The 14,285-nt window shown below is 39.6% G+C and overlaps 1 protein-coding gene across 28 annotated transcripts in view; it reads left to right on the top strand.

Annotated features, from left to right (window-relative positions):
- Positions 1–14,285, top strand: part of Pum1 (pumilio RNA binding family member 1) — a 128,522-nt gene that overhangs the window by 83,071 nt on the left and 31,166 nt on the right. For 19 of the 28 annotated variants that reach the window (XM_050151037.1, XM_050151209.1, XM_050151121.1 and 16 more), the window contains 3 exons: positions 8,055–8,148; positions 10,442–10,546; positions 13,674–13,825. In XM_050151037.1, coding sequence (XP_050006994.1) covers positions 8,055–8,148; positions 10,442–10,546; positions 13,674–13,825 — 351 coding nt within the window. The remainder of the gene's footprint in view (positions 1–8,054; positions 8,149–10,441; positions 10,547–13,673; positions 13,826–14,285) is intronic. The other 9 variants (XM_050151173.1, XM_050151259.1, XM_050151251.1 and 6 more) reach the window with 1 other exon arrangement.

Below are 14,285 nucleotides of genomic sequence, written 5' to 3'. Positions count from 1 at the left end.
ACTAGATTTCAAGTGTTCAAATGTTTGAGACTGTGGGGGACATTTTATTGTTCATCACATTTTTATTCTCTTCCTCCATGGGTCAGCTGGGTCACTCATTTGTTTCTATGTAATCTTCATCTCCTGTGAACTCCATTGTATAAGGTGGCTCATTTAAGAGCTAAGAGCACAAGTGTGATACATTTTGCCTGTGTTGTGATAGTGTTATTGTCTTTGCCAGTTTGAAGGCCTCTGCTTTCCTTCAGCCAAATGAATCTTTAGGGAGCCATTCCCTCTCACTACTTCTCTTTTTATTTAATGCACTTTCCCAAATTAAAATTTGAAATTTTATAATGCATGGGAAAGCTTTTGGATATTGTTGGAAGGTTGTTATATAAGATCTAGTAATATAATATTATTGTATAATGCTTAGGAAAGTTATTTCTTGGATCAGATGAACCATTTAGGGTCACTGTGTTGCTATCTGATCAAAAACCATGGCCCTTTGCATCTGGAAAACATTCTTTTGGCACCCAGTTTTGCAAACTGATTCTGGGAGATTGAGGATTTTTGGGCTACATACAATAACATTTCGTTGTGTCTTTTTCATCTATATCCAAATACAACTTTTAATGATAGAGCAAGATTTTCTATTTGGCTTTTTTCTACCCAGTTCTCTATTTAGTCATTAGGATGAATTTCATCATTTAAATTTTACAACGTAGCACTCCATGATAAGAGATGGTTCAGTGGTGTTAAAACACACTTGCTGCTCTTCAGAGGTGCTAGGTTGGGTTTCTAGTATCCATGTTGGGTATTGTCTTAGGATTTTTATTGATGTGAAGAGATACCATGACCATGGAAATTCTTATAAAGGAAAATATTTAATTGGGGATGGCTTAGCGTTTCAGTGGTTCAGTCTGTTATCCTCTTGGCAGGAAGACATGGTGCTAGAGAAGGAGCTGAGAGTTCTATATCTTGATCCACAGGCAGCAGCAAGTGAATGAACTGGGTGTCACTCTGGGCATTACTTCAGCATATAAGACTTCAAAGTCCACCCCCTTGGTGACACACTTCCTCTAACAAGACCACACCTCCTCCAACAAAATCACACCACCCCCTTTGGGCCAAGCATTCAAACATGAGTCTGTGGGGGCTATATTTATTCAAACCACCACAGAGTGACTTAAAACTGTCTACTGGTTCCCCGCGCCCTCCCCCCCCCCTCCCCCCAATTACCACTGAGTTTTAGACCAGGCAGGCCTCATTCTGTCTGAGATTGTTGGGATTAAAAAATGTGTATTGTTTATTGCCCTTCTGACCTTGATAATAGGTGTGCTTATATACACGTGTGTGTGTCTTTAAAATAACAAAAAGAGATGAGACCATTGAGGTTTACACCATAGAACCTTTCCTTGCTGGGAGGAAGAGTTCTTTTGTCTCCAGAGGAAATAAATATAAAAACTTCTGGAAGAACTGCTGGTGAGCTGTTCCTTATTTTTGCAGAAGATGAGAATTGAAAATACTCATGGAGTAAATAGTATAACCAAAGTCTAAAATGCAGATGATCAGAGGTGTCTTCAGCCTGCATGGTTATTTGGATAGACTGTGAAATAGATACGGCGCTTTTTACTAACAATGACACGACATTTCTTAGGAGCATTTTTTTCTTTTTCTTTTTTAAAGTCAGGGTCTTTCTATGTTACCTTAACTCTCCTGTAACTCATGAACTCTCTGCTTCTATCTTTCAAGCACCGAGAGTGCAGGAGGAATGTCTTAATTTTATGTAGAAGCAGGTTTAGGCACTCGTGTGTTAATTAGTCTGTTAGTTAATTGTTGACTCATGAGTCCTTCAGAAACCTTGGGTTCTGCTTGAAATGGAATTGTTTTCAGCTGGTGTAAGTGCTGTCAGTCAGGGATGGGAGAGATCAGTGATGACCATGGCACCCTTAAAGGGGTTGTTGAGTGTATATTGTACTGGTGACAGAACAGATATGGGAATGATGGATACACAATCAGAGGATACCTGGAGTACTAGCCTAGTGTCGAGTCCAAGATTGCATTGAGAATGAGTCCAGGTCATGGAGGTCTTGCTTGAGCCAGGTGTCTCAGAAGATACCCCAACCAACCGAGGGTTAAACTGGTGATATGTGTGTTTTTGTGTTATCATTGTATTTTTTTGCACGTTTTGCTCTTTGATTTTGGGTTCTATAAATGAGGAACAAAGGATAATCATTTTCCTTTATTTTGATTGATTTTGTTTCTACTAGTAGGGCAGTTTTTTTTTGTTTTTTAAAGGGGAACTGGTGCTAACAATGAAAGAATAAATAATATTCTCTTTCTTTCCATTGTGACATTGATGATTATGGAAGTTTTAGTGAGATACATGATGTAAAGTACCTAGTGAATAGGGGAAAGGTGAGTTTTTTTGACTCAGTCCATTTCATTCTTGGGGCCTTGGATGGTTCAATTCCTTCCTGGTCACTGATGCTCATTGTGAATGTGACCTTTCAGGATTATTTACAGGAGCAAGAGTTCCAGAAATCCTCTGAGCAGTTAGGTGATCCCTGTAGCTTGCTACCTTGGATGTTTTATTTTATGATCTGAGGGACTAAACCAGGCTTTTGTACAGACCCAGCAAGTGCTCTGCCTCTGAGCTGCCTTTTCATTTTACAGTGTTTGAAATATGTGTTTTTTAAATATATCGTATACTGAAAGTATGGAGAAAGTATTACATAAAGATGTCAAGAGACTTGAGCAAAGTTTATATTTGCCTTTTTTATACATATGAAGTATTAGCTCATAATGAACATGAGAAGGATTTTGGGATGCTTGTCATGACTACAACATAAGTGGGAAATGTACATTGTTTCTGTCTGCTTGTAATAATTTTTAGGTTTTCTTCCCACAGTCCCAGTTGACTGAAGAGATTTCAGGTCCAGAGAGACATTCATTAAAATAAGCCTAGAGGATTGTCATTTATGTAAAAGGTTCCCCAGTTTAAGGGTATTTTCTCTGCTTGATAGTCTGATGTCTTTCTTTCGGAGGGTTATTCCCATTTTCCTGCTTTTCCCTGTTGCCTTCTTTTTTTTTTCTTCATTGTAGTCCTGGCTGCCCTAGAATTTGCTTGTTCTAAGACTAAGTTGACCTCAGACAAACAGAGATCCATCTGCCTAATAATGCTGTGTCATCATAGATTAGTTAGATTGTTGATGTTTTATTTAGAACACAATCAATTAAAAAATAGCCTAATAAGTTACGAGGCAGGGTCTCATGTTACTGGGACTGGCCTAGAAAGCTCTTTTGCTGAAAGCCTTGAACGGACCCTCCTATTTCTGTCTCCTTTGTGCTGGAATTGTAAGGGGGGGGTACCGCATATGGCTCACAAACTCCAGCTCTGTGGGGGTGTGGGGGGAGGAAGAGGAGGGTCCAGTGCACTCTTCTGATCAACCGAATACATAAACACACACACACACACTCATTGCTTTATTAGTGCTTAACTATCATTTTCTTTTTTTGCTTTGGTTTTGATTTTGGTTTTTCGAGACAAAGTTTCTGTGTAGCTTTGGAGCCTGTCCTGAAACTAGCTCTTGTAGACCAGGCTAGCCTCGAACTCACAGAGATCCTCCTGCCTCTACCTCCCGAGTGCTGGGATTAAAGGAGTGCACCACCACCCCGTGGCTCTTAACTATCTTTCTTAAGAGACCATTTGAGTATGCTTGAATTTAATGTTCTGTTATTGACACAGTTTCTTGGTAGCTTTGGATGTTCTGGTACTTGCTATGTAGATCAGGCTGGCCTCAAACTCTTAAGAGATCTACTTCCTTCTCTCTGCCTCCTGATTGCTGGTTATCACACTGGCTTATCTGAGTATCTTTAATGCAAAACTTTTTAAGTTTACAGGTAACGATTCCATTAGTGTCTTATGTGTTGTTACTGAGGAAGACTTGAAACTGACTAGTGATGGGATGGTTGAAAGTTACTTCAGTGTAGTTTTAATTTGCTCAGATATGCAGGAACATTTGGTAGAGGATTGGGTTTAGTTGTGATCTGAGATCTCAAATTTTTTACCTTGGAGTTAGGTCCGTCCGTCTGTCTGTCTGTCTTCCATCCGTCCTCCTTCCTTCCCTCCCGCTGTTTCTTTTCCTCTTTTTCTGTTTGGTTTCTCTAGCTCTGGCTTCCCTGGACTCATGTTACTAGACTGGCCTCTGCAGAGACTGAAAGTGTGCACCACCGTGCTTGATTGGAGTTAATGTATCTGCTAAGGAATACTGGAGGTTTTTAAAAAATAGCACATTTATTTAATGTGTATGGGTGTTTGTTATACATGTGTGTATATGTACTGCTGACCCTTGTCTCAAATACACAAACAATAACAGAAGTTAGAAACAAAAAGAAAAAAGGTGAAACCTTTTGGTTCCTAGTGCCAGGGTTTCAAACCCTCTGCCCTTTTTGTCCTAGGAACACAAAGGCTTTTGACATGTAGATTTTTTTCTGATCCTTATTCAGCTTTATCCAGAGGCTTTTGGGTGACTATTTTTCATTTATTTACTTAATTTTGTTGTTTGGTTTTTTTTTTTTTTTTTTTTTTTTTTTTTTTTTTTTTTTTTTTTTGGTTTTTCAAGATAGGGTTTCTGTTTGTAGCTCTGGCTGTCCTGGAATTAGCTTTGTAGACCAGGAGGCGTTGAACTCAGAGATCCGTCTGACTCCACTTCCTGAGTGCTGGGATTAAATGTGTGTGCCACTAATGCCTGGCTATCCAGAGCCTTTTTTTTTTTTTTTTTTTTTATTCTCCTGCTATATAGGATATGGTCATCAACTGTAGGTGGTAAGGCTTGGGGAAGTACTTTTAGCTCATATAAAGGACTGGCAACAACTTGAGAAACTATTGTTTCTTTGTTTTTCTGTTTGGCAGAGGAGATAGTTGGCATGCCTTCTGCAGCTCTTTGGTTATCTTCAGACACTCACTACATTGCTCTCCAGATCAGAACCACACCATGCTAGAGAGTGTTAGTAGAGGTAGTAGTTTTGTTTAGTTGTGGTGTGTCCGTCTGCGTCCCCCCCCCTTGTTTTTTCTTTTTTTCTCTAATCAGGATCTGGATATGCAGATTAGGCTGGCCATGACTTTTGGATCCTCCTAGCATGCTGGAATGTGTGTTTACAGCCATGTATGGCAACAGTAGCATTTTTTATGCCATCTATGATTGTAACAGTAACGATACTAATGGCTCTCTCTCTTAACATACCAGCAGTAACTATCTTTTATAAAATGTCCACTGTATGGTAATAATAGTTCAGTGTGTGTTTTGAGATGCCCATTTCCTTTTGGAATAGGACCATTGTCTTTTGTAAACTCATGTGGTGAGGGACAAAAGAAGTAAGTCAAAGCAGTTTGTCATCAGATACCCAGACTGTGCCTTCAGTATTTATTGTGAAGCACTACACGACTTTGACTAGTTGCTTGGTTTCCCCTACACTATCTGTGAATGAGTTGTAATCCGCATAGATGATCATCGGTGCTTTCCTTCCAAAAGCACTTCCTAGCATCTCAGTTGCTGGTCATTGGCTCCTTTGTGAAATCATGACAGTGGTAGCAGAACTCAGGCTTGCCCACTAGATGGCATTAGTGTGAGATTTTCAGGATCTTGCCAATTTTTTAATTTTGTTTTGGGTACCCTATTTCTAGTTAATACTGCACCATTTGCATAAAGAGAATGTGTCAATGTTGCTGTATTCTATTTATATAATCAAATCTCATGGCCATAGATTCATAATTAACTTTTGTTAAATTGTTTACTACAAAATGATCTCAAGGAAATCTCCCATTTTTCTTATATTCATTAATTATTAATCAGTCTTTACCACAGGCTATATGGAGGCTCTTGTAAGGCTTGTATATGCTTTCTGATACCAGAAATGATCCTTACCTTAAAAGTGACCACATGAATGTGGGGACTGCAGATTTAGGTTACATGGGATGATTGATGGTATTCACACACATTTCTATGTATGTATTTACAGTTTACAAATAATGAGTTATGTAGAATACCTCATGAAGTACTTAGCAAGGAAACTCTGATGGAATGGGATCAGATCATGTCAGAATACCCTCAGCAGTTATAGTCTATATGTACCGCCTTTCTCTCCCAGCTGTACACTGTAGTGAAGCCCACCAACAGTAGGACTTTTTGCTGAGATGGACTTGTTTACAGTAGGGCTATGGGGTGGAAAAGAAGCAAATAGAAGCATTTGTTAAGAGTGTGACTGTTTCAAAAGGTTTTAGGTTTTTACTCGGCTTTTCCCTTGATTTTTTTTTAACTTATTTGTCTTTAAAATTGTTACTATTATTATTATCATTATTATTATTGGTTCTTGAGATTGAATCTAAGGCCTCATGTATGCTAAGTGGATGTTCTACCACTAATCTGTGTTCCCAGCCTCTTGGCTGCCTCTCTTGTATGGACTGTCTCAAGTTGCTAGAGAAACTGTACTTCAGATAAACTTGCAAAGCCCACAGATGCAACTTCCAAGCTATACAGTCAGGGTGGACAAGTATTTTGAATGTCCCTCTCTTTCATTAGATGTGTACAGGGCAAGGCCTTTTCATTTTTATCATTTTTTTTTATCAACATCATGGTGAATTCTTTGAAAAGGAATGCTGGAGTACTTTAAAAATCTTCACTGGATTATATTTCTTTTTTATACAAATTGGCAAGATGAAATTTTTTGTTTTTAAGGAAGATTGATGTATAGAGAGTAAGTTACAGTTTAAATTGACCACTGTGTTCAACACATACAACTTTTTATTTAAAAAATTTTTTAGATTATTTTATGTGTATGAATGTTTGCCTGCGTTTATTTTTGTGTACCTGGTCCTTATGTGGGTTCTGGGAATTGAACCTGGAGCAAAATGAGAAAGTGCTTTTGCTGAACCATCTCTTTAGCCATTTATCTTCTTGTTTAAAATTAACCTATGTTTATATTTGAGACAGAATTAAATATTTCTATTTTATACATTGTAAGAATAGTTACAGTGGTAATTTAGTTGGGTTTGGGAGATTGCACCTTCTGATGTCTCTTGATAAAGATGCATATAGTTTAAGGTCTGTACTATCTGTTATTTTTCACCTAGTGATATGAGCTGGTCCGTTGATGGGCCCCAAAGAAAGAATAGGTGATTGGAAGCTATATTCTAGGAAAAGGACTCTTTAGCAATCGCTCAGCCACTTACATTTCTGGAAGGAAGCCTATTGAGGATCATTATTTATGATAAATTGTTATGTCTAGGAAAAGCAAGGAGAGAGGTTTTTTGCTCACAGCTTCTGTATCCCTGTTCCTTACATAGTAAATACTTGTTAAATGAATGGATAAATTATTCCAGAAAAGACTGTTAATACTTTATTTTAACATTTACATTCATGGGATAATTTTACTGGGAAGGTTTTTACACTTCTTTCTTGAATTAAAAAGTGTGCCAGGTATGAGCTCACATTCTAAATTTTATTTCTTTAAGATTTTGTGTGCAAGTGCAGATGTCACAAATGGGAGGTCAAAGAGAGGACAGTTTGTTCCTTCTGGGGCTTAAACTTAGGTTGTTGGGCTTGGTGTCAGGAATCTGCTGATCCATCTTTCTGGTTCACAGTGACAATTTGTATTTCTGTTCTTTTAACTAGATATAGGAGACTTTGAAATTCCTGAAACCAGGCATTTCTCTAATTCATTAGGAAAAGCTGCTAGTTTAGGAAGGTATGCAAAATCACTTCCCCAGAGAATAAAGTACACAGTCCTCATAGGTGAGAATTCAGTGCTCATTGGGTCTGAAAAGTCCTGAGAGTATACTGTAACCCTTAGGGTGGTGTGGAAGTCACTTTTCAGTATTCTTCCCCAACTTTAAGGTGTATTTTAGTCATTTGGGGCTGTATATTTGCTGGAAGCCATTAAGGATTTAGTGTATGTGTTTATCTGTAGTTTAGGTTCATGAGACGTATATCCAGTCTGTAAGAGGGGAGAACAAGAGATTTAAAACATCATTTCATAGGACAGTTCTCTAATACAACATCTCTCTCTTGCTTCAGCTATTCCAAAGACCCAACGCCCTTGCTGTCCAGCAGTTGACAGCTGCCCAACAGCAGCAGTATGCGCTTGCAGCAGCCCACCAGCCTCACATTGGTAAGTCCTTAAGCTCCAGAGCTCTCTTGCTATCTAGGAGAGGTGCATTCTGGGAGTTCCTGTAAATTGCTCACCCTGGAGGCAGAGAGGTTGAAGTATAGTGTGAATTCCAGGCCAGCCTGGATTATACAGTGAAACTGTCAGAAAAAAATAAAAGACTATGGTGGATGGAGTAAATTCAGAGTAAATGGCCTCTTTCTAGTGTCTACTTGTCTCTAGCCCATATTTATTTTATTTTAGATGTGCTAGACCTGAACTCATAAGTTTTCTTTGGTATCCATTTTTTATGTACCTTAAATGTATCAGGATTTAAACACTTTACTAGAGAAATGACTACTGATACCTTTTGGTAAGATTAGGCAACAGATCCAGGTGTGGTGGTGCACATTTATCTCAGCGCTCAGGAGGCACAGGCAGGAGTATTTCTGTGAGTTGGAGGCTAGCTTACTCTACAGTGAGTTCCAAGCCAGCTAGGGCTACAGAATAACGTCTTGTCCTCCCAAATAAATAAATACATTGATTTCAGCACCCATGATGGGGTAGTTGGGGTTTTGTGTAGATACTGTATCAACTTACTGAGTAGCAATAGTGCTTTCGTTGCTTTTAGATTCACCTTCCAAGCCTTGTCTTCCCTTTGTTGGGGTGAGTTTGGCACATATTTCAATCTTCACCATGACCTTTCTATTATTGGAACTCTATTTTTAGTTTTTTGAGGCACAATTACTGTGTAGTCCCAGCTGGCTTCAGACTCAAGTCAATTTTCTTCCTTTAGCTTCCTGAGTGCTGATACTACAAATGTGCCCGCTGTACCTGGCACTCCCCAGACCTTCCTCTCTTCTCTTTCTCTTTTTTTAAAATCTCTTCTCTTCTTTTAAAAACAAAACAAAACAAATAAACTATCCTTTTTACTATACATACCAATCCAAGTTCCTACTACCCCTACCCAAGTTCCCACTACCCAAACCTTCTTAAGACTCTTCAGACTAAATGTCATGACTGCTCATAAGTGGTAGTGGAGATTTCTTTCATTCTTGCTTCAAAAGTACATAGACATGAGCAGAAAGGAGACCCTGGATGTGGTATGCAAGGAAGAAGAAAGAGTACTTAATCACATCCTAGTTGACACAGAGTGGGCTGGCATTATACACATGTAAATTGTAGTCTTTATTAATGTTTTTGATGGAAGTAAGTCCGTCTCAATAAGTGTTTTGAAGCAATTTTAACAGTAAACTTGAAAAACTAATGAGTTTAATATTTGAAGAAGGAAGTTAGTGTATACACAGTGAATTCAGTGTCCACATGACCCTTAGATCTAATTCCCAGCACCACAAATAAAACAATAAACTGAATGCCTAACAATCTAGCTGGTTCTAAACTGTAATGGACATTTGTATTGTGGATGTAGAGGGGTCACTTGACATTCAGGAGGCTTTGGGTTTGATCTTAGTTAGTATGGAGCCAAAATAAAAATGATATATAAGTGATCTGTTACCAACATTACTTTAATAAAGATGGGAAGGGGTGCACAAAACAATCTAAACTAGCCATGGTAGTCCACCACTTGGAAAACTGAGGCATGAGGAGTGTAAATTCAAGGCCTACAGAATGAGACCCCCATTTCAGAAAGATAGGCTGGGCTGATGCTTAGTGGGTAATATTGATTTTTGGGAAGAAGACCTGAGTTCAAATCTCTAGTACTCACAAAGACAAAGTAGATTCCAGCTTTGGGGAAGGGGAACAGGAAGATTACTGGCATGTCTTTGTAGCCAAAACAACATGTACAGCCGTAAAACGTCTTGAAAAATACTGTAGGAAGCCATAGAAAAGTGTGTGTGTGTGTGTGTGTGTGTGTGTGTATGAGTATGACCCTTTCACAAGGGGGATTGAATATCAGATACCGTGCATATCAGATATTTACATTATTATAACACTAACAACATTACACTTATAAAGCAGTAATGAAATAATTTAATTGTTGGGGTCACCACAATATGAAGAACTGTATTAAAAAGGGTCAAAGTATTTGAAAAGTTGAGAACCTTTGTTATAGAGGAAGGAACCCATTGTCTTCCTCTGTCTTCCCTATGCTCATACACAGACACATACACAAATGTCACAATGGCTTTTTATATTGAGGGTATATTATCTTTGTGAAATTCCTCTCTACTGTACAGCCTATTCTCTCTTCCCTTTCCTTCCCTTCATCTCCAACCTGGAATGCTAGCTGAATTAGAGAGATGTGTAGTAGGGCTGTAGTTTCGTCGTTTATTTTTACTGACAGGTGTGTTTCCAGCAGGTTTAGCTCCCGCTGCGTTTGTCCCCAACCCATACATCATCAGCGCTGCTCCCCCGGGGACGGACCCCTACACAGCTGGATTGGCTGCAGCAGCGACACTCGGTGAGACATCTGCTGCATGAGGGATTTACTCACCAGCTAGAAAAGGGCATGCCTTCTTTCTACTCTGCCTAATACATGTCTCCAACAAAAAATGTTTCCTGATCTCAGCGCTAGTCCCTTGCCAGTCAGATTTCTCTGCTTAGCTATTACTCTCCCCGTTCTGCCTAGATAAACAAGGTCCTATCCTGGACCACTATCTTGGATCCATCCAATTGCTAGCTCACGTTGCAGGATATTTGCTCAGCTGTTTTCTGCTGGTACCACAGGGAGTTTACTATTTCCTTACCTTCTTGCTTTGCAGCTTTCTCTTCTTCCACTCCTCCAAATTGCATAGCTTTTAAACACAAATCTTATACACAAATGCCTTGTATTTGTCTTTTCCCTAATCTACTGTTGCATGTTGCTGTTACTGTTGTATACAGCTCATCATCAGAGCTTTAGGAGATGGTGGTTGTTCCTTGGACTTAGTAGCTACTAGTATTAAAATTCTGAAGATTGGCTGAGGTTGACTCCTTATGTATTGTCCTCCCTCCAGCAACTGGAGCCATGCACACTCTTCCTCCTATGTGGTCATATTGGCTCACACCACACACCACAGCTAGCCCTATGGGATTTCAGTTTCCTTACTTTCCCAACTTGGGCCTCTGTCTCCAGACATCCATTACAGTTTGTGCATGGGATGATCTCTTACCTGACACCTTTGGTTTTTATTTACTTGTAGATGAATTCATGATGGTCTTGCCCTTCCTTCAATTTCCCATAAATGTTAAAGTGACTTCAGTTTAGCATGATGATGAAAGCAACAACCTCTGAAGCCTTTGGGGTACATATACCCCTCTCTAAGTTATGCTCATTTCAACACAGTATCAATGTGAGATTTCATCAACTCTGTGGTCTGTGGTTCATTTATTTCTGGTGTGTAGTTTTCAGTGATGATGTCACAGCAGCTCGTCATTTCTGAGATTGATCTCTAGAGTTGCTTCCCTGGTTATAATGGTAGCCTATTTAATGCTGTTACTCGTTCTGCCTTTGGGGAGAGTGGAAAGCTCTGTCAGGTAATGCGATCTTGTCTTGCTACTATTACCATTTGCCTCACACCTGTTGGCCATGCACTGCCCTTAGTGCTTTTTATTTTATTTTATGTCTGAGTCGTTCAGTAGTGACTTTACAGCTTTGAAGTTTGGAGTTCAGAAAGAAAACAGTCTTATGTTGGGTCATGATTTAATTCTATGTGGTCAAGGTTTTAGCCAGGTTTGATTCTATGACATTAAACATCTGTGCTATCTTCAGTTACCTTTCCTTTATTGCGTAATGTGTGTTAACTTGAACACGGAATGAGTTTCAGAATAATGAACGTGTAGTTTTGAAATGATAGATTGGTGGTTAACAATTTGCATATGAGCTTGAGACTGTAAATGGAAGGAAGTGTTTTGTTAACATGGAAATTTAAGCTGGCATTCTGATAAGCCAGTTTCAACTAAGCTCTTGGGGGGTGTTTAGTTTTGGCCGCATGACCAAGGTAGAGTAATGGAAGTGCCAGATGAAGGATTTGAATGTTAAATTTTTAGGGTGCTGTCCTTATAGGTCATACACCATGCACTGGGACAGTTCCCTTAAGCGCCTTTCCTCACCCTGCTGTGTCTTTATCTTACTAATATTTGTACCCTGGTGAGGTGAGTTTGTAGGTGGTTGTTTTCTTTAGCTTTTGAATTGCTTAGGTTTTTATAAGTCAACAAATCATTTTTATCTCTTACTTATTGTAAGAAGATGGTTTGTATTGTAACATAGTTTTCCTCAACAACACTGTCATTTTGCAGCTGGCTGTAGAGTTTCACAGTGGGCATTTTTGGTCATGCTAAGCCTTTAGGCAGTGGTGCAGTCAGACTGGCTTGTGCTTAGAAACTGGAGAACGTGTGACAGTTTGTTTTTGTTAATGAGAAGCAGCTCCTCTCCCTGCACAACTATACCATGAGAAACAGCTCTTTGGAACGCAAGTGTAATATTTTCCCTGTGCTGTGACTGTGAATGATGCAGGTATGTTTCACCAGAATTGAGGAGCTGTCTTTGGATACTTTCTCTTTTTTTTTCTTTCTGTACATTCTTTTATTTATTTAAATTTGCTCACACGATTCACCTTTAAAGCCTCCCACTGTCTGATGGCAAATTACACCCTTTGTGTTTTCATCATCAGCTTCCTGCATAGAATTTTGGCCTGGGCCTTGTCCACATCGAAGTTGCCCTCTGAGCCACCCTTTTACATTCAGATCTGCTGTTTGGCTCTGTGTGCAGTCACTGGAGTTGTCACCTATCACCAAAGAAGGTCTTCAGTGTGCTTAGTTACAGTGCTGTGGTCAGTGATGAGTTAAGGTTAAAGTATGCATTTTTTTTTTAATCGCTGTCATTGAAATGTACAAGTTGAAATACCAGTGTTTGTGTTGAGTAGCTTAGGACTTTAAACATGGAAATAGATAGAGGGAAAAAGTAGAGCGTTTTTGAAAAAGTGTGGTGGAGGTCCTGTTATCAGAAGGAAATAGATTTCATCTGGAGTTAGTGCCACATGGGTGTGGTAGCCCTGTGCAGTTAAAGTGCAGCTGGGTTTTCTTATTTTTCTTTTTGTATATGTTGTGCCATCTCCTATTTATTTCTCTTTCAACAGTATACTTTGTCTATTGTCCATCATACATCTTTTCCTTCTCATGGGGTGAATATAACTTCTGGATGGCTATGCTGGTTAACGCCTATAATCTCAGCGCTTGGGAGGCTAAGACAGGAGCATCTCTAGTTTGAAGCCAGATTGGGTTTCATTGCAAGACTTTGTTTCAGGCAGTTTCTCCTTTTGTTTAGCCCCATCCCTTCAGTTCTCCTCCCAGCCTCTCCTTTCAGTAACTTCACCACCTTACCCTTACATTGTCAGGCTGTAGTGCATTCCTGCCTTCAGAAGACCCTGCCAGGAGGACCAAATACAATCACAGTCCATCTTGTTCCTTCCCCCTTGGTCATAATTATTAGCTAGCACAAATCTTTGTTTTCCTTAAATTAATATTTTTTGGATTTCCTCTTTCAAGATCTGAATAATTCTAAGGTCATTCTTTCTAAACGTCTCTTTCCTTTCTCTGGTTATTTTTAGGCCCAGCTGTGGTCCCTCACCAATATTATGGAGTCACTCCATGGGGCGTCTATCCTGCCAGTCTTTTCCAGCAGCAAGCTGCTGCAGCTGCAGCAGCAACAAATTCTGCTACTCAACAGAGCGCTCCACAGGCCCAACAAGGACAGCAACAGGTAAAGGCAACACCAGCCACTCCTGTGAGGGCAATTCATGGTGTGTGCTACTCATTAAGAGGCAATGTCCCTCTTAATCACAGTCTTATGAGTGCCTGTGTGCACTCATATGTGCATGTGTGCAAGCCATTCATAGGTGATGCTGATCCTGTTCATAAAACACTGAGTGCCTTATATGTTTATGGTGTGTGTGAGTGAGTCTGTGACTTACCAGTGATGATACTTGTCATCTCTCTCTCTCTCTCTCTCTCTCTCTCTCTCTTTCTTTTCTTTCTTTCTTGAGACAGGGTTTCTCTGTAGCTTTGGAACCTGTCCTGGAACTAACTCTTGTAGACCAGGCTGTCCTCGAACTCACAGAGATCCTCCTGCCTCTGCCTCCCGAGCACTGGGATTAAAGGCGTGTGCCACTACTGCTGGGCTTGGTTCTCTGTATCTTAAAATGCTGTGTGCCTGTGTGTGT

The sequence above is a fragment of the Alexandromys fortis genome, unplaced genomic scaffold, assembly GCF_014885135.2.
Source record: "Alexandromys fortis isolate MF-2015 unplaced genomic scaffold, M_Fortis_MF-2015_v1.1 scaffold_26, whole genome shotgun sequence".
NCBI classification, from domain to species: Eukaryota; Metazoa; Chordata; class Mammalia; order Rodentia; family Cricetidae; genus Alexandromys; species Alexandromys fortis.
The sequence above is the reverse complement of the archived record's forward strand: the minus strand, read 5'-3'. Positions and strand labels throughout refer to the sequence as shown.